This window comes from Lissotriton helveticus, chromosome 3_1 (genome assembly GCF_964261635.1).
Source record: "Lissotriton helveticus chromosome 3_1, aLisHel1.1, whole genome shotgun sequence".
In the NCBI taxonomy this organism is placed as follows: domain Eukaryota; kingdom Metazoa; phylum Chordata; class Amphibia; order Caudata; family Salamandridae; genus Lissotriton; species Lissotriton helveticus.
The window spans coordinates 72841066-72859306 of record NC_136061.1 but is presented as its reverse complement, the minus strand read 5'-3'; the positions used below and the strand labels follow the sequence as shown (position 1 = coordinate 72859306).

At 42.6% G+C, this 18241-nt stretch overlaps 1 protein-coding gene across 2 annotated transcripts in view; it reads right to left on the bottom strand.

Moving 5' to 3' along the window:
* TNS1 (tensin 1) overlaps positions 1-18241 on the bottom strand; it is a 1078078-nt gene that overhangs the window by 482431 nt on the left and 577406 nt on the right. For both annotated transcript variants that reach the window (XM_078679262.1, XM_078679263.1), the window contains one exon: positions 2172-2213. In XM_078679262.1, the coding sequence (XP_078535388.1) occupies positions 2172-2213 (42 nt within the window). The remainder of the gene's footprint in view (positions 1-2171; positions 2214-18241) is intronic.

Sequence of the window (18241 nt, the reverse complement as noted above, 5' to 3'; positions counted from 1 at the left end):
ATCATACCAGTGAGGGCAACTTCCCCACAAGCCCTGAGAAATTCTTACTCTTACACCCAAACAAGGCATGGTGAATAGTTGTTTCAAGTCATGGTTTGCCTTGGAAGAGTCAATACATCCACAAACACGGACATTTACGCATACCAAACTTTGCCTTTCTACCTTGGAAATGGTCGTAAATTTACTCCAGCCTTAAGCTGGCTCTCAGATTTGGTGGTGGTGTATGTGAAAGTTTTTTTTCATGGGGAACAATAATTTCCCCATAAAAAAAAGTGCATTTGTACCACTCCGCAATGGAGAACTACGAGAGGTCAGTGCATTAGTGATACTGAATGTGATTATGGCGGCCTTCTAGTTATAGATGCCTTTTTGCATGAATACAATGAGTGTGTGTTGCATTGCAGCAGTTTTACCCTCCATAAATGGGATGCTTTTCTGTACAATGCCAATGTCTAACTTGTTCAATAGCACTTTATATAAATATAACAGCATTTTGCACAAAAGGAACTGTATGCTGTGCCTTGAGAATTGTTTACCCTGCATGCACAAATGCTAAAGCCTATTGTGGCCAATAGCACTCTGTATAAATACAACAGAATTCTTCACTACTGTTGCCCTATTTTGCACAAAAGGATTTGCAATTTGCAAAATGATGTTGTTTACCTCATTTACATATATGACTATAGCATGTTGTTGAGTGTTCCAGCTTGGACTGTAACCAGGAGAGATTGCAGCGCTCCAAATATTGGCCAGACAGTAGGTAAAACGTAGCATTTTTATATGTTAAATACATCTTTTATGAGGGCGAGGGGGAATACGGCTTGGTAGTAATAGACTATTCTAGTGTAAAATGTATATGCTTTTATAATGACTGTAGTTCCTTTTAAAGTAGTATATTTCAGTGTATGCCCTGTATGTATATGCAATGTTTGTATTGCCTTGTAGTCATTATATCAAACTGTTAATAACATCAATCAGTCAGTGTGCAAGTACTCAGAGAGGTATGAGCCTTCGCCAAAAAGCCATACACATTTTCAGAATTTAGTCGAAAATGTATGCTAGGGTGTCTTCCTAGGAGTACTTCCGTCAATATTTCTGAAGATGAAAAAAGTGTAAAAGTAGGCTCAGGCAGTCAGCATACATCTCCACACAGACGTTTCCATTTTAACCCTGAATCAGGAGTCTAGTGGTGAAATGTGATCTCTAACATTCTCACACATGTACTGATGCCAAGTTTGATGGATGGATGCAGGTTTTTCCTCAATCGTAATATAAAATGGATGCACACATGGTCAAATGAGCACGTGCGCACAATTCATGATGGAGGAAAGTTACACAAATACATAATCAGGGTGGGGTATGTGTGCCTGCCCCTCTGCATCATGGGGAGAGAGTGTGCACGTACACCCCTAAGTAGGGGTGCCTATGCTGCTTGCCCCTGCCAAGGAGAGGACCGAAATGTAACCTGCACCACCTCAGCCCTGTCCACCTTTCTTTGGTTTGACCCGGATATCTCTCAGCCCTCTGCACTCTAATACCACCCCTGGTGCGCCAAGTTTAACCCTTTCTATGCTCATGATGGTTCCAGGCCGTCATGAGCCACAGGCGGCGTGTGCTCATGACGGCGTGGAGCCGCCATGCATCTCCCGTGCCGCCTACGCGGCACTAATTCCCCGCCTGTGCGGGCGAATTAGTGAGTGGGCGGGGTCATGACGGCTCATGAGCACACGCCGCCCGTGAGCCGTCATGAGTAAGGGAGTGCCACGCCCACCCTCTAGCCCCGCCCGCGCCGCAGCCGAATTCACTCCACAGGGAAAAGGTTCAGCATCCCTGTATACAATAAACACTTGTTAATGCTGTCCATGTAGGTGAAGGTTATTATTATTATTATTATTTTGAGTTTTGTATAGCACTAGCTAGACCCGAAGGTATCAGAGCGCTTTACGTTATGAGATAACGTTTACAAGAGGTACATGAGGGGATTCATAAGAGTCATAGTTGAACAATACAGCATTAAGTGGTTATAAACACACACAAATATAACACAAGGACGCATTGAGCATTGGCAACTGGGACAGAATAGGTTCACGCCCCATTTCCAGGGATGGACCCAGTGCTGCACCAAACCCTGCACGTTAATGTATATAAATGAATATATTAGAATGACTTACGGTGGGTTCTACATGCTTCTGGGGGGTTTCAGTGACAGCCGGCTGAAAAAGAGAAAGGAGAACAGTGAACATCAGCCCCTCATAGTTCATACAGCAACATTTACTCGGGTCCTTTGTGTGGAAATTATTATAGAGTCACAATGTTTTGTAGTTGTAACATTTTAACAATTCTTTAGGGCAGAGAAGTGGTTTTAGCTCTTTCTCCACAGTACAGCATTTTGTTACCATCCACATTGTAATTCCGATGGGAACAAGCATTAGCAAAGCCAATCAGTGTTCTCTTTGGGACCCATTGGGTTCGCCAGTGGTTTTTAACCATGTTGCTCAGATTCCCAATGCTGTGCAGCATGGCTAAAGAATTAAGAAATTAGGTCTTAAAAAGCAGCCACGTCATTTTGAAGGCGTGCACATACAAAATGATGCAGCAGCTTTTTTTTTTTTTACTTAGGGATCCTAGTGAGATTAGTGATTAAAAAAAAAGGAAGTGCAAAACTTAAAAAAAGAGAAGCAGGTGGAGGAAGCAAGTGTGGAGTTCGGGGGCTTTGGGGGAAGCAACCTGTGGGGGCAGTGGGGTTTGGGAGAAGCAATACAGTGTAACGGTGGATGCAGAAGTGACAATGGGTCCGGGGGAGGGGGTGGTGGAAGAAGTAACACAGTGGGAATGGTTGGACAGAAGCTATGTAGGGGGCTACAGCAAAGTTGAGCACTGGGGGAGGGGACAGACAAAAATTAGCAACATGGGGCTAGTAGGGAGAAGGACATGGGCGATAAATAAATTTGACGGAAGTGAGGAAGGTGCACACAGGTGGGTACGAGGACCACTGGAACGTGGCAGTGGACACAGAAGTATATGGAGAAGACAGCTGGAAAGCACACACACACTTGAGGAGTGTTTACACAAAAAGAAAAAAGGTGGCACCTGAAAAGTGAGCAGTTCATGGGCACAAGTAATGCGTCCATGCTCCAGAGGAGGGCCAAACACTAGAAGAGGAATGAAAGTCTACAAACACTAAAGAATAAGAAGCACTCAAATTTAAGTGGCAATTCCCTGTCAACTAATAACTAATATAAAGATGTAAACTGCAACATTATTGTTAAAACTGACATCATAATATTAGAAAACTAAAACGTTTACTCAATATGGAGATCTAACAAAGTCCAAAACAGTAATTTTATATGTATCATTACATTTTCATAACATAGCATAACACTCAACACGTCTTGTAGTATTTTCATTATCAAGTCCAATATTTGATAAATATGATTTAAAATGTAAGAACATACTTTTGAACTCAAAATTAATTTGAATGTTTCTATAAAATATCACATTTGTTTTCAAAATTGTGAACAACTTTTAAAAATTATAATGAAGAATTACAATTTCTTGTACCTGTATGTACTAATGTTAAAACACAAATGCTCCTACATGTGTCTCAATTTTACATGCACCATGCAAACTTTTCCCACTCCTTCAAGGATATATAAATGACTACTTTTAATATATTCTAAGTTTCAAAAATTAAGAATATAAACACTTTTACTATTTTAAAAATCCTATAAAATATTTGTATTATTTAATTCAAAATTCAAAGCATTTTAATATTCCCAAATAACGTTTATATATTTTTTGACTAAGAGTGCTTTTATAGGGAGATTTAAAAATGAAATGTTTTTATTGGCACTGGCAGATACAAACATTACATGTGGGTGTATGGGCCTTGCTTACAATCTGCGCTCACATATTAATAGCATCCTGACTCACACAACTCTTCATATCATTTTACAAAGAAAACATCCTATTAAGATAACTCCCCAACCTCCCAACCCTCCCCCATTCAGGGGCTGGGAGGAATGGCGCCTCTACTGAATATTGAAAATGTTTTCCAAAGTGAATATTGAACATGGCCTGCAGTAAGCCCCAGATGCGTTCCACCTTTCTACGTCCAGCCCACAGTTTCAGGTCTGCAGATGTTGACAGGCGAACATTGAAAGGTTTGAAAATTTATTAGAAAAGGACATTTCACTGCAGAAAACACAGTTTTATTTTTATCTATTTTAGCATTCATATATTATTCAGATCCGTTCACAGCCACAAAGCACTCAATACTTTGTCTTAACCATAATTTTCTAACAATAAATCAGTGATCTCTCTGTCTCTTTTCAGGAAAGCCATAGCTCACCAACTTGTAAGAAAAGTTTGGAGCGCAAATGTTCAGTTTGACAGGCTCCAATCACCCAAAAAATTTTGAAATCTACTGCCAGAGCCCTAAGCTAAAATAAATACTTATAATGAATGCCTCATCAGCCCATGAGAACCACAATGCATCTTAAAAAATGTCCACACCACTATCCGTGTACATCTCAGCTGCTTCAATAGTTTTCCCATCTTTCGTTTGATTACGGTTGATGTTGTAAGGAAGGAAATTACTATATTCCTGGATGTAATCACTAAGATTCTGTTGGTTACCTATCAATAAATAAACTTAGGAGGGTTCTGTTTCTCTTGGACTCATTTGAAACCCATCTTTTCTGCATGGTTACCCTGTTTTCACCTTTTGCTACACACCAAGGCCTAGATGTATCAAGCCGTTTGCGAGTCGCAAACGGTCTTTTTGCATGTTTTGGCATGCATCAAAATGTAGCAAATTAAGGAATCGCAAAAATTTGCGATTCCTTATTTTGCCATAGCATTTAAGGAATCGCATTTTTTGCGATTCCTTAAATGCTATGTATGTAGCATTTTTGAATTGCGAATTTTGGTTAAGAAATCGCAAATTAACACAACTTGTAGTTGATGTTAATTTGCGAATTCTTTTATAAATGCACAATTTGGCATTTTTTAAGGTGGCATGGGACGCACACACATGCCCATAGGGCATGTATGTGCGCCATATGCACACACATGTACATTTCAGGGGTGCAGCAGGGTGTCTTTGAGACACCCCTGCACCCTTGAAATAATTCTCAATTTGCGATTAGCTAAATTGCGAATTCGCAATTTGAGAATTATTTCACAATCATTCCTATGGGCCTCCTTGCCCATAGGAATGCATGGGAAATTATTCCTTAATTGCGAATTCGGAAAATGCGAATTCGCAAATAAGGAAGATTAAGGAATCGCTAAAAATTTGCGATTTTTTACATACATTCCATTTTGCGAATTCTAAATAGCGATTCCTTAAAAATCGCTATTTAGAAATCGCAAAATGGAGTCTTGATACATATGCCCCTAAATTTTTACTGGCTGTAGACCTCTGTGTGCTTTAACCCTGCTAACCAGATGTAAAGTGCCTGCGCTTTCCCTTTCAACATGTTGAAAGTGTATACACCTACCTTATCTATGTGTCCCCAGTATATGGTACACTGTGTACATAAGCCTGCAAGTTAAATACCATTAGTGGACCCATTATGCCACTCACTGCAGTGACAGTTCAACCATGACTGCAAGCATCCCATTTGTAGCCTGGTTTTTGCTGTGTTAAACTGAAAATTCAATCTGTTGAAATAATTCATTTTGAAAGGTCAAAACTTCCCTTTTAAATAATTACAACCCACCCCTGTGTAGATAGGACTTATTGTACATAAGGAAGGGGTGTGATATGTTAAAGTAGGACATATAAGAATTTAATGTTAAATATGTCCTTAGAGTGAAAAATCTCCACAAGTTATTTTCACTGAGGCATGTCTGGCTGTTCCTCAGGAAAGCACTTGTTTACATTATTAAATTCAATAATGTTAATTTTGATTCGGAAATAGAAAAACAATAAAAACAATGTTTATAGTAATTTAAAAACTATTTAATTGTGAAGTCAATTTGTTTATATATATATATAAAGTAAATTGTACTTTTAGAAAGCTACATTTTCACTACCTTAAGCCTCAGGAGGCACATTTTCCTTTGCTCTCCCAATTCTTACTGCCATTAATTATAATTTGAAGAGATGTAAAAATTGCTCCCAGAGCAGAGAATAGAGGCCTGGGTGTGGTGAGGTGTTGTCATTACCTGGACAGGGTGACCAGTGGGGTTGGGCCCAGGGTCTGGATTATTTTTAAAGAAGCCTTCTCTGTTAAAGGCAAATGGTGGCTGACACCTGGTCAAGGTCCTTTCTTTGTCCCCACAGCCACACTGACTCCAATCACAGTGAGACTCCTTTTGGTATTACAGTGTGAAATTCTACTGAGGTCTTTCAATCCTACTTGACAGGTCTGCAGGGGGGTTTACATCAACACTTGAAATGCACTTCAAATGGTGAAAAAAATACCCTGATACCCTACCAGACATCAATCTCTGGGTTTGTTGTGGGTACAGTGACGGCCCAGACTGAGTGCTAGAGTAAGATGTGGAAGGACACTAAGATTACCACAGTACACTCCCCACAAACACCCAGCTCTCACAATCTAAGTTTAGTGTGGCCGAAGACTTCCACCCTCTTGAAAATGCCCTAAGTGTGTAGGGCCTGCCCATGAACTATCATCTCATTGGTTAGGATGTGCTCAGGAGTCATTCCCATCTACTAGCTTGTTCCAGGCATAAACGTAGCACCTCTAAGCACCCATTTCAGAACACTCCTTGACATGAAGAACAGGAGAGGATTGAATCTACTGTCTGAGCTGAGGTGAGCCTTGAAAGGACTGGACCTACTCATTCTTGTACATAGGACAAAGAAGTGGGCTCTAAGAGTCATAAGGCTGACCACCTGTAGAAACTACAGGGCACAAAAACCTACCAGCTCCCTTTGCCTGTAACTTCCCAGATAACACTTGTAACTAAATCTGGACTGGACACGGCTGTTCGACCTCTGCCTGACAAGCTGTCGGTCTTTAGATTCCTCTCCTGAGGGCCTAAGGGGCTGTAGAAATGCCTACCCGGAAATAAGCCTTGGGGTCTTTGTTTACATTGGATGGATTTCAATCACCCTTCCCACCTCAATGCTATTGTTGGATTTTGCAGTGGATTGGAAGTTAAAGAACTAAGGTCAGAAAGTAAAATCTATGACCAGGAAGAACCTAGTTGGTATCCGATGCACGCTCCATCGCAGTCAGTGTCAAATTGCACCTAGGTCCCATTCTTCCACAACTATTGTTCATCATTGGAACGTTATGCTTCTTGTCGCTATTCCTACTTAAAAGTTTAAAAATCTGTATCAACGCTTACTCTTATTAGATTTTTCGTCATTTCGTTTAGTAAATTATACAATATGTTTGTTCTAATTCAAATAGGGATTTTTATTTGTTGCTTTTCAACTTGATTATTGTCTTAGTACTGCACAAATATTTTACACATTGCTGTAAGTTAAGCCTCACTGTTCTGTGCCATAGCTACAAGGAGGTTCAGGTTAGGTTCATTTGGTGACTTTAAAGGTTCACCCTGACAAGGGCTGACTCTTCCTTCAAATTCTTTCATCCTTCCACTCCGTAAAATAATGAACAGGCATTAAATAATCCATGGAATCGATTTTCTGCATTCATTTGTATCTCTTTCATTTTAATAATTTAATAGATGGATACTGAATAATTCCAAGGAATGATTTCAATAATTCTGTTAATTTGTTATGGGTCCATGTCCCACTGGATAGCCCTGTGAACTCTGTCTCACAAAATTGCACTTACCTTTATTAGAACTAGCTGTGAGCAAGATGCACCAACAGATATTCATATTATCTATGGCTCTGTACCTGAGTTTTCGGTTTGCTGTTAACACCATTCCTGGCAAAACATTTTAAATCAGGTCAAGGATGCATGTGGTTGCAGATGAATGGAAGGCCCAAGCCCAATGCATGGATTTTAGTTACTACACAATCACTATGTGTCATTTTGTCATGTCATTGATCCATGCTGTAGTGGTCCTGGTCCTCATATATGCCACTCTGGGACCATACATGGGTGTAATACCCAATGTGCAGATGGCAGCAATCTTTAAAAAAAGACGAAGGGCCGGTCTTTTCTTTGCCTACACCAAATCTCTCTCACTGAGTGGACAACAAAAGGTATTCTGCCAGGCACTGATGCTACAAACCCACACACGTCACATACTGCGGTGTTTGTGGAGTTTTAAATCATCCCATCCTCACAGCTGCAGCTTAGAGGGGATCCCCAGAAAATGTACCAAATGATACTATCAGCTCTCCCCACAGAAGGCACCATTCCTAAAGTGCACGGTGCTTCAGCTATGCATTTTCATACTCACATTGACTCATATATTCAAGTCTAATTGGGCACACAATCTCTAGGAGTGTAGGTGATTCTAGGAGGAAGAGGAAATCAAAACAAAACGTGAGTTTCTGATGTGTTTATATTTGTGTTCATGGGTGCCTGTAGGTATGTTAGTGTGTGCCACGTATGTGGGTGGGTGTCCACATCCACACCTATGTGTTGTTGGGTCCTCTGTGCATGCACTCTACCAAAGCCAAACTTGCCTTTGTCAATGCCTGATTTTAGGAGGGCAATGGCCGACACAAAAAAAGAAAACATTTACTCTCAAATGACCTTTCATTCTTTAGCCTGGCTGCTCCTGTAAGGGTCAACTGTTGATGTACGAAGTTAACCTATATGAAAGTGCGCAATGCTTTGGGCTGCCTTCAGTCTCTTTCCGGTTTGGCATAGGTTACGGGGTAGTATTATCAATAGTACCTACGGGAGCATGGGGCTTGTGCACCTTTTTTGTGTCTCAGGGCACTCTGGTATTGAAAAAGGGTCACAGACACCTGGGAAGCCTCCTCTGTGATACTGAATGCTCCAGAGAGAATGTGGCACCCACGTGATCTCAAGAGACTTTGCCTCTTTGACGTGCAGTTTTATAGACGCGGGTGCAGAGGCAAATGAGCTGTCAGGGGGTGCGATTACTGCTTACCACAAAACGATGGCACACAGTGAGTTCCCCATGGAAGAGGGAAAAAGGGAGCCCCAAGAACACCCACAGACATCCCCAAGGGCAGGGCGGGACGGGGAACCAAAACCAGCCCTGGCAAAGTGCTTAACCGGCCACACTCCCCCCTCCCCTCCCCCTTCCCACGGGGGTTGGGGGTGCCGCCGCACTCTTTGCCAGGGCCGGTTTTCGGCCGACTTTTTTACAGGGCCGATTTTGCAGATTTGCCCAAAACCGGCCCCCACCTGTGCGGCGCACTGGGGATTGCCCGGTGCCCGCTATGGCCAGTCCGGGCCTGCCCAAGAGGCGGGCGCAGCCCCCTCAAGGCATCCGCCTGTAGTGGGGGGTGGGGGGGGGCTCTTCCTCATTTAAGTCCAGGCCAAGTTGATCCTTGCACAGTGAAAGATTATCTATTGCTTCAAACAGCTCGTCTGCCTTTCACTGATGTGCTGTCTCGGGGCAGGCATGAGTTTGCTGCTGCGGTGGTGGTAGTGCATTTATATGGCTAGGACACACTGAATTAAAGTTGCTTCGTGGCTCAGACAAGGCTAATGCATCCTATCTGTAATATGGTCCTCGTGTCTCTGCTCGATGACTCCTCCTGCCGGCGGACGGTGGCAGTGCCTGTCCAGGATACTCTTAAAGCTTTCACCTTTGTTCATCGCTGAGGCTAAGAGGCTTCACTTCTTCTCTCAAAGGAGGTGAGCCTGAGAGTCCAAAGTCTGGTCTGACCTGCTTGGAAAGTCTCAGATTGTTGACCTTCCACCCTTTCACACATAATATATTAAGACAAAGCTCCATACTGTACATAAACTGTGAAATTATTTAAACAAAAGTATTTCTCACACAACATAACTACTTGCAAAAATAAATGTATTGCACAATTTTCCGTTGCGTCAGTTTTCTGCAATTCAGAGTCAGCCTGGATGTCATTTCTGCATCGACTCTTGTCAACCAGAAGCCGCCAGACATTACTACACATTCTGTATTTTCACAAATGAGGCACAATTGTGCTGCTTTCAGAACTTACTAAGTTATGTTGCTTATAGATTGGACTAACAATCATTTATGCAGGGCTAACGATTCAGAACACAAGCTCTACACGAATTTGAGATGGTTGAATCGCAATTTAATGCGTATTATTCCAATCCTGCTCTGTAAATCCTTTGCGAGATACTCTAAAGGGGGGAATGGAAAACATGTTCATACAGCAGCTTGCCAACCTCCAAAGAATATGAGCTAATTTGCATCATCCAATAACTGCCCACACTAAGGGGGAGATTTACTACTACTACTACTTTTTCACATAGCGCAGAGCAGCAGCCGTTAATGCTGCGCTGCATGAAAAGGAGAGCGCCAAATTTACTCAAATAAGACACTACCTCCCCTCTCCCCAGCGCTGGCGCTAAAATCAGCTACCGTGTGCCACAGAGTCATCTTCGCACCATTGCAAACGTGTTTTCGTAAGTCTAGCATAGGTTTGGTACTGGAAGGGCACCCTTCCAGTACAAGATACTATGCTAAGACTCACTTCAAACCTTTTACCTCTCCGTACGCCAGCAGTACAGTGCAGCACACATGAAAAGTCAGAAAATGAAGGAGAAATTAAAGCATTTCCCCCTCCTTGCGCCTACTTTAAAAGGACACAGTTTTCTGACTCTAAACACAGTCTACTTTGTTTAATAAATTGGGTTTAGCGGCAGAAACCTTGGGCAGTTGCATGGTGATGCCCATGCTCCACCCATGCTCCGCCCCCTTTACGCCTGCTATATACATGATTTAGAAAAGGCAGTTATGCAGTATGAATGCGAAAGTATCAACCCAGGCCAAATTACAAGACAAACACTGGCTATTTAAAGACAAAAATTATGCAAAAAAGTTTTTATGAACTATAACACAAAAAAATATACTGTTGTAAAAAGTTTTTTTTAATTATATTGATAAAAATAGATTAAACACATACATCATGTATACAAGATAAATTGATACAATAAAAAAGTTTTTTTGTTAATGATAAAAATGAAACATTTGTTTAAAAAAAAGCTTGAGAGAGTTCTATATATTGTATGAGCATGGCTGTAGTCTGTCAACGCGTTTCGACACGTCGTAGTGTCTTTCTCAGGACAATATTTTTTGCAGCCAAATTTTCATTATATATAGGATGAACTCAAAATTACTAAGATAGCTGTAATTTCTGCGATATCAGGTTAAAAAACAGTCGATATTCATCAAGCCTGGAGTGGCTTCTTATATGCCATTCAGTCTTCACAATAACCACGAAGAATGAGGCACCTCAAAAGACTCTTTGTTTCGGTATATGAAATCTTTTTTTGAAGATTTCACTGCTCACTTCTCATTCTTCGTTTCAGAGATATATAACCACTTTTTTCTTTTAAAACCAAAGTTCGACACGAATGATGTTTTAGCTTTGAGGTCGTGTAAAATGCTGATACTGGAGGAAACGCTCAGGACGTCATGATAAGTCTGGATGTTACCCCTTACACCTTTTGGAATTACGCTATAGATATACAAATGATGATTTTCTATTGTTAATTTTATAGTGTGAGACTACAGCAGATTAGCTGCGAAGACGTTCCCAAAGCGAGGGTTTTGAGAAATCTCTAAGGATTCTCCTGCTCTAGTACTTCTGGCGTCTGCTGGCTGGTCCGAAAAGCAAAGGGCTATTGCTTTGCTTTTCGAACCAGCCAGCAGACGCCAGAAGTACTAGAGCAGGAGAATCCTTAGAGATTTCTCAAAACCCTCGCTTTGGGAACGTCTTCGCATCTTAAAGTCTTCACATCTTGAAGCTTATAAAGAGTGTCCCCTACCAGCCATATGCCAAAAGATAGACTCAGCTAATCTGCTGTAGTCTCACACTATAAAATTAACAATAGAAAATCATCATTTGTATATCTATAGCGTAATTCCAAAAGGTGTAAGGGGTAACATCCAGACTTATCATGACGTCCTGAGCGTTTCCTCCAGTATCAGCATTTTACACGACCTCAAAGCTAAAACATCATTCGTGTCGAACTTTGGTTTTAAAAGAAAAAAGTGGTTATATATCTCTGAAACGAAGAATGAGAAGTGAGCAGTGAAATCTTCAAAAAAAAAGATTTCACATACCGAAACAAAGAGTCTTTTGAGGTGCCTCATTCTTCGTGGTTATTGTGAAGACTGAATGGCATATAAGAAGCCACTCCAGGCTTGATGAATATCGACTGTTTTTTAACCTGATATCGCAGAAATTACAGCTATCTAAGTAATTTTGAGTTCATCCTATATATAATGAAAATTTGGCTGCAAAAAATATTGTCCTGAGGAAGACACTACGACGTGTCGAAACACGTTGACAGACTACAGCCACGCTAATACAATATATAGAACTCTCTCAAGCTTTTTTTAAAACAAATGTTTCATTTTTATCATTAACAAAAAAACTTTTTTATTGTATCAATTTATCTTGTATACATGATGTATGTGTTTAATCTATTTTTATCAATATCATTTAAAAAAAAGTTTTTACAACAGTATATTTTTTTGTGTTATAGTTCATAAAAACTTTTTTGCATAATTTTTGTCTTTAAATAGCCAGTGTTTGTCTTGTAATTTGGCCTGGGTTGATACTTTCGCATTGAACTAATTTCCCTGACCCAGGAACTTTATCCTTACCAGGGGGTCCTTGATATATCACATAGTTATGCAGTATGAGGCACTATAAAATACTATTATTTATTCAGAGGAAATACAAGGTTTTAATGATGTTTGTAAACAGTCATAAAGTTACACAAATGAGGGACATGTGGCTCACTTGCATGAGATTTCCCTGTCCAATCATCTGACAGTCTCCACAGGGCAGCCCCCTCTGTACATCTGGGTGGGACCCCCACTGTACAAGTTGGGAAATTGTGCATTTATGTCTCTGATAAGGTGAAGATCAATGTTTCCTCAACCTCAGTATCTTTTACTTCTTGAAAAGGCGTTACTGTTAAACAATTCAATACGGTGACCGCCTCCCTCCAACTCATTGCTGACTCTGGTTCCAGGCCTGGGCATTCCTGTGACAGCCTAATGCATTCTGGGTGTTGTAGTCTTGCTGCGCTCCCATTGAATTAAGTAAACTAATATGCCTAAAAACAATTAAGTATAATTGAAAGGTTCAGGACTCAAAATATTGTCTGTAATAACTTGGAGAGAGGTGGTGGCCCTACAGCTCAATGATAGTCATACTGTCTACTTCATCCGGGTCCGGTGGCTCAGTGCACTAATGCATTCACTGTAGGGTACTGTGTTCTACCTCATAGTCGCAGGTTTAAAGGTGCACTCAGCCTTTCATCCTTCTGAGGTCGATCAAATGAGTACTATTGAGTTGGGTAACAATAATCATCTGTTATTCAGCACCAAGATAAACTTAGGTGAATGAGCGCTTTACAAATACACGTTATGTTATTCTATTTCTTAGTGTGATGAACACCCGATTCGGCCCTTCTGTGTTTCGAACCCATAGCCTGCGCATATACGCAGAGCTATGCAGCTGTGGCACCACAAACCCTCTCCCAGTGTTCAGCGAGGGTCTGTCAATGCTTACAGCTCGTTGCCATAATCCACAGCTGGCAACGTTGTATCAATAACGCTGCCAAATGTATGCTTTTAAAATTTGCGTGGGCTCAATGCTGGGATTTGTTTAACATTACGTTTCACGCCTGCCTCTGTTGTGGGATATTTCATGCCACATTTTTCCACCGCCCTGTACCCGGTGTCTGCTAATGCATCTTCATCCCAAGCTTTTGGGGTGTGAGCCAGGAATCTGTTACTCACCCCTGCAGAATCACAGGCAGCAATGTGCAGTGGCACAGGACAGATCCAGGACAGGAGACCCACAGTAAGGAGGGTTCAGTACCAAAGGTGCAGGTACTGTGGGTCATTGCAGCGTGCCACTCTGCAAGATGGTGCCACAAAGCACAATGCTAATATCATAGAATGCTGCAAGGGGATTCCCAATTTGCACCCACAAGCCATCCCTTTATATGCATAAACTCACAGAAAATCACCCTGGTGTAAGAAGACCTAAACCTGAACTGCTACATACCTGTGCCAAACCCATCACAGAATCACTTAACCTCATTACCACCCAAAGGCACCAAAGAATAAGAATAACAAAAGAGATACAATCACATTTAACCCGTTCCGTGCTCCTGTCGGCCGTTGGCTGAAGGAAGCACTACCTCGCGGGTGCGGAGCCCCGCCCACTCAATAGAACGCCCGCACCGCGGCGGAAAAAACGCCGCGGTTAAGGCGTTAAAGGACACTCTTTGGGGCAATGAGTCATCAGACAATACTGGCTACTGTAGGAAAAGTGTAAGCAGCAGCCCTAGTTATGTTTGATACTGCACACTTTAAAAAATGGCCCAGCTATGTTAATTAAAATAAGTAAATACATAAACAAATAAATATAATGGGAAACAGGAAACTGATAATGTACAAAGATGGTGCAACTTAAAGACAAAAGATTTGATCAAGAGAGGATTGCGAAGGCAAGAAAGAGAATACCTCACAAACATATATGGGATCTAAGAAGAAAATATGTTAGTAGGATACCCAAAAGTCAAACATGAAATATTAAATCAACACTGCTTGTGTTCACCAATGCTTTTGTACTAATTTTTAGGTCCAGCCTAAGACAGCACATGCACTCCCTCTTGCGAGACATGTTGTGTTCTAACAGTGGGTTTACAGGCGGCCCACTGCTTACCATTGGTTGGCTTCAGGGTCTCTCTTATTTGCTTGCTTCCTATTGGTCAGCTGCCGCAAGCTTCTTTTCTCTTTGTGTGTTTGTCCCTTCCCTGGAGCATAAACACATTACTTGTGTCCTCCCACAGCTCATTTTCTAGGCCTTTTTTTTCCCTTTTTGTTTATGAACAATACCATAGTGTGACTTTTTCAGCTGATATTTTTTTCTTTTTGTTTAAGGTCTCTACAAGAGTGTAACTTCTTCAGCTGTCTCCCTTCTGTACTTCTCCTCACTCTGTGTTCCTAAAACTGTTTGCTGTCTGTCATGTTGCCCCCCACCCGCCATCCCTCTCTTGTCCACCTTGCCCTCTACACCTGCCCTCCCCTTTCCCCCCAGCCTCCCTCCTTCCGTTGTCCCTGTTCCCCACCACCCACCCACCCTCCCTCCCGTGTCTGTGTTGCTCCTTGTGTCCTCTCTTCCTCTGTTGTGTGTTGCCCTCGCACCAACTTTGCCCCACCATCCTCCCCCTTTTGTCCAAGTTGACCCTGCCACCCGCCCTCCCTCTGTTGTCCACGGTGCCCCTGCCACCTGCCCGCCATTGTCCTTGTTGCCCTCCCCCACACTGTATAAAATGGTCAGCTCTGGCCATTTCATAGCACTTTGCACCCACCCCCATCTCTTGTCAGTGTTGTCTCCCCACATGCCCTTCCTCTCACTTCACTGCCTCCCGTCCCTTCTCCCTCCAGCAAATGAAAAAGAAAATCTTTGACGCAGTCAGCTCTGGCAAAGTCATACCACTTTAAAAAAAATTATTTTAGCAATGCCATATATCAGCTGTTTGGCTGTACAACATGGCTAAAACATAGAACAATCCAACACCTTGAGTAGGCAAGAACTATTGGCTTGGCCAGTGTTTCTTAAACTGAAATTTCATGATCTTTGACATTCACAGCACTTGAGGAGGGCCAAAGACAATATTTAGGATTCTGAGACTGATGACTTGAGTCATATTGGTGACGGTGGACTACATGTTTTACAGCAGCACATTTCACTACAATGACGCTCAGTTAAGTCTTTATTTAAAAAATGAAAACTAAAAAAGAAAGAAGGAAGGAAGGAAAGAAAGAAGGAAAGAAAGAAAGAAGAAAAATTAATTGAAGGGAGGGAGGAAGCAGAAAGAGTTTAGAAAAAAAGGATTCCGAAAGAAGGATGAAAAGAAAGAAATCACAAGGAAACAAAATGAATGAAAGATAGAAAAAATTGATTGAGCAACAATGGATAAAAGGATGGAGGGACAGACAGCAGATGGATGGATGGATGGATGGATAGATAATGAAGCAGGGGAATGGATAGCGGGAGTATACACAGAAAGTAAAGTAGGTGAGCAACAATAGAAAGACAGATGGAGGGACAGACAGAAGATGGATGGATGATAGATAGATAGATAGATAGATAGATAGATAGATAGATAGATAGATAGATAGATAGATAGATAGATAGATAGATAGAGCGATAGATAGATAGATAGATAGATAATGAGGCAGAGAAATGGATAGCGGAAGTATACACAGAAAGTAAGGTAGGTGAGCAACAATAGAAAGACAGATGGAGGGACAGACAGAAGATGGATGCATGGATGGATGGATGGATGGATGATAGATAGATGGATGGATAGATAGATAGATAGATAGATAGATAGATAGATAGATAGATAGATAGATAGATAGATAGATAGATAGATAGATAGATAGATAGATAGATAGATAGATAGCTGGATAGCTGGAGTATACACAGAAAGTAAGGTAGGCGATCAGACAGGCAATTTTAGCAGATTGATGAAATGAAACAGAATAAAGATGGCGGAACAGTGACCGAGCCAAACACGCCGCGGTCCAACATCATCAGAGCCCCTCCTGGATAAACATGGCGCTCCTTCCATGGCCGGGCTGATGTGCTGAGGAGAGGCCCCGCCGAGCGCTGTGTACAGGGAGCCGGCGGCTCTGGACGGCCCCGGCGCTGCTCGGCCACAATAACACGGGGCTGTTATGAATTCCCCCGTTCTGGCAGCGCCGGGGCCCGGCGGCTCCTCCTTCCCACCGCGCAGCGCGCTCGCAGCGCCGGGCCCCGGGCCACCGCTTCTCAGGGTAATTGCCTCTGACTCAGGCCTCTGTGGTTAGACTTCCAGCAAGAACAAGAAGGCCGGGAAAACGAAAACACGCGGACATCTGGGGAAGGAATAACGCCCTCCTTGGGAGGGAAACGCGGCCCTGTCGTGGGAAACCCAGCTCTGGGGCAGCGCGGGCTCTGCAATCTGTCGGAAGTGAGGACAGGGCAGGCTGGGCCAATCAGAGCTGAGGGTGACAGGGTGTCAGGGCTGGACCCTTGGAAGGTGGGGTGGTACCTCTCTCCATCTGAAGACTGCACACTGTGACCCACATTTACAAGGTCCAGTGCAAAGCAACGCAAAGTAGCCCATAGCACTATAGCAATCTGTCGGAAGTGAGGACAGGGCAGGCTGGGCCAATCAGAGCTGAGGGTGACCGGGTGTCAGAGCTGGACCCTTGGAAGGTGGGGTGGTACCTCTCTCCACCTGAAGCCTGCACACAGTGACACATTTACAAGGTCCAGTGCAATGCCATGCAAAGTAGCCCGTGGCATCGACTTTTCAGCGTGTAAAGCACTGCTCTGCGTTGCTTTTGCGACGAGGGGCATCACCGGGGTGTTACTTGGCAGATCAGCACGAACAGCCATGAGATGTGATGCAAAACTGATCTACAAAGACTGCCAGGCAGGACTTTGCATAAAAAACTAGCCCTCCAGGAAGCAGACGCTAGCAAGGAGAAAGGTTTTCATTTCTTTAAAAGAAATCCATGCTGTGCTGAAGTGCATAGTACACATCCAGTGATTGGGGCTTTCTATGTCTGTCTAGACGTAGGTATTTGCACTGGAGTGATCTACTCACAGTAGCAATCCTATGCTAGACAGCGCACACTGGCCTCTGCCTGGCAGCACGCCGCGCAACGCATCCTGCAGCGCAGGGGATATAAAAGCTGCAGGCCAATCTTAGTAGATGTGACTCCGCGCTGTGTTTCCCCCCCTTGTGCAACGCATCAAATGTGGCTGCTGCTCTGCATCAAAATGAGTAAATCTGCCCCTGGGTGTCTTGTCTTGGATTTCCTCTTATGGATCAGGTGTGTTAGTCTACATTGGTCAAAGGACGCGAACCAAGACTGTGACGCCCAGAATACCGTAAATGTTGGCATGAAAGCCGGGGATTAGAAGCACAATGTGAGAGAGGCCATGGAGTGATGGGGCACCCTGGAAGACCTTGCAGCTGGACCGGAAGTTGGTCAAACGCGTTGAGTATAAAGAGAGCTCTGAAGTCAGTTTCTATCATCAGGAAATCATATTGTCTGTCCTGTGATTCAGTTTGATATCAAAGGTATTCTGGCAGGTGTAGTCTTGGTTTCCTTC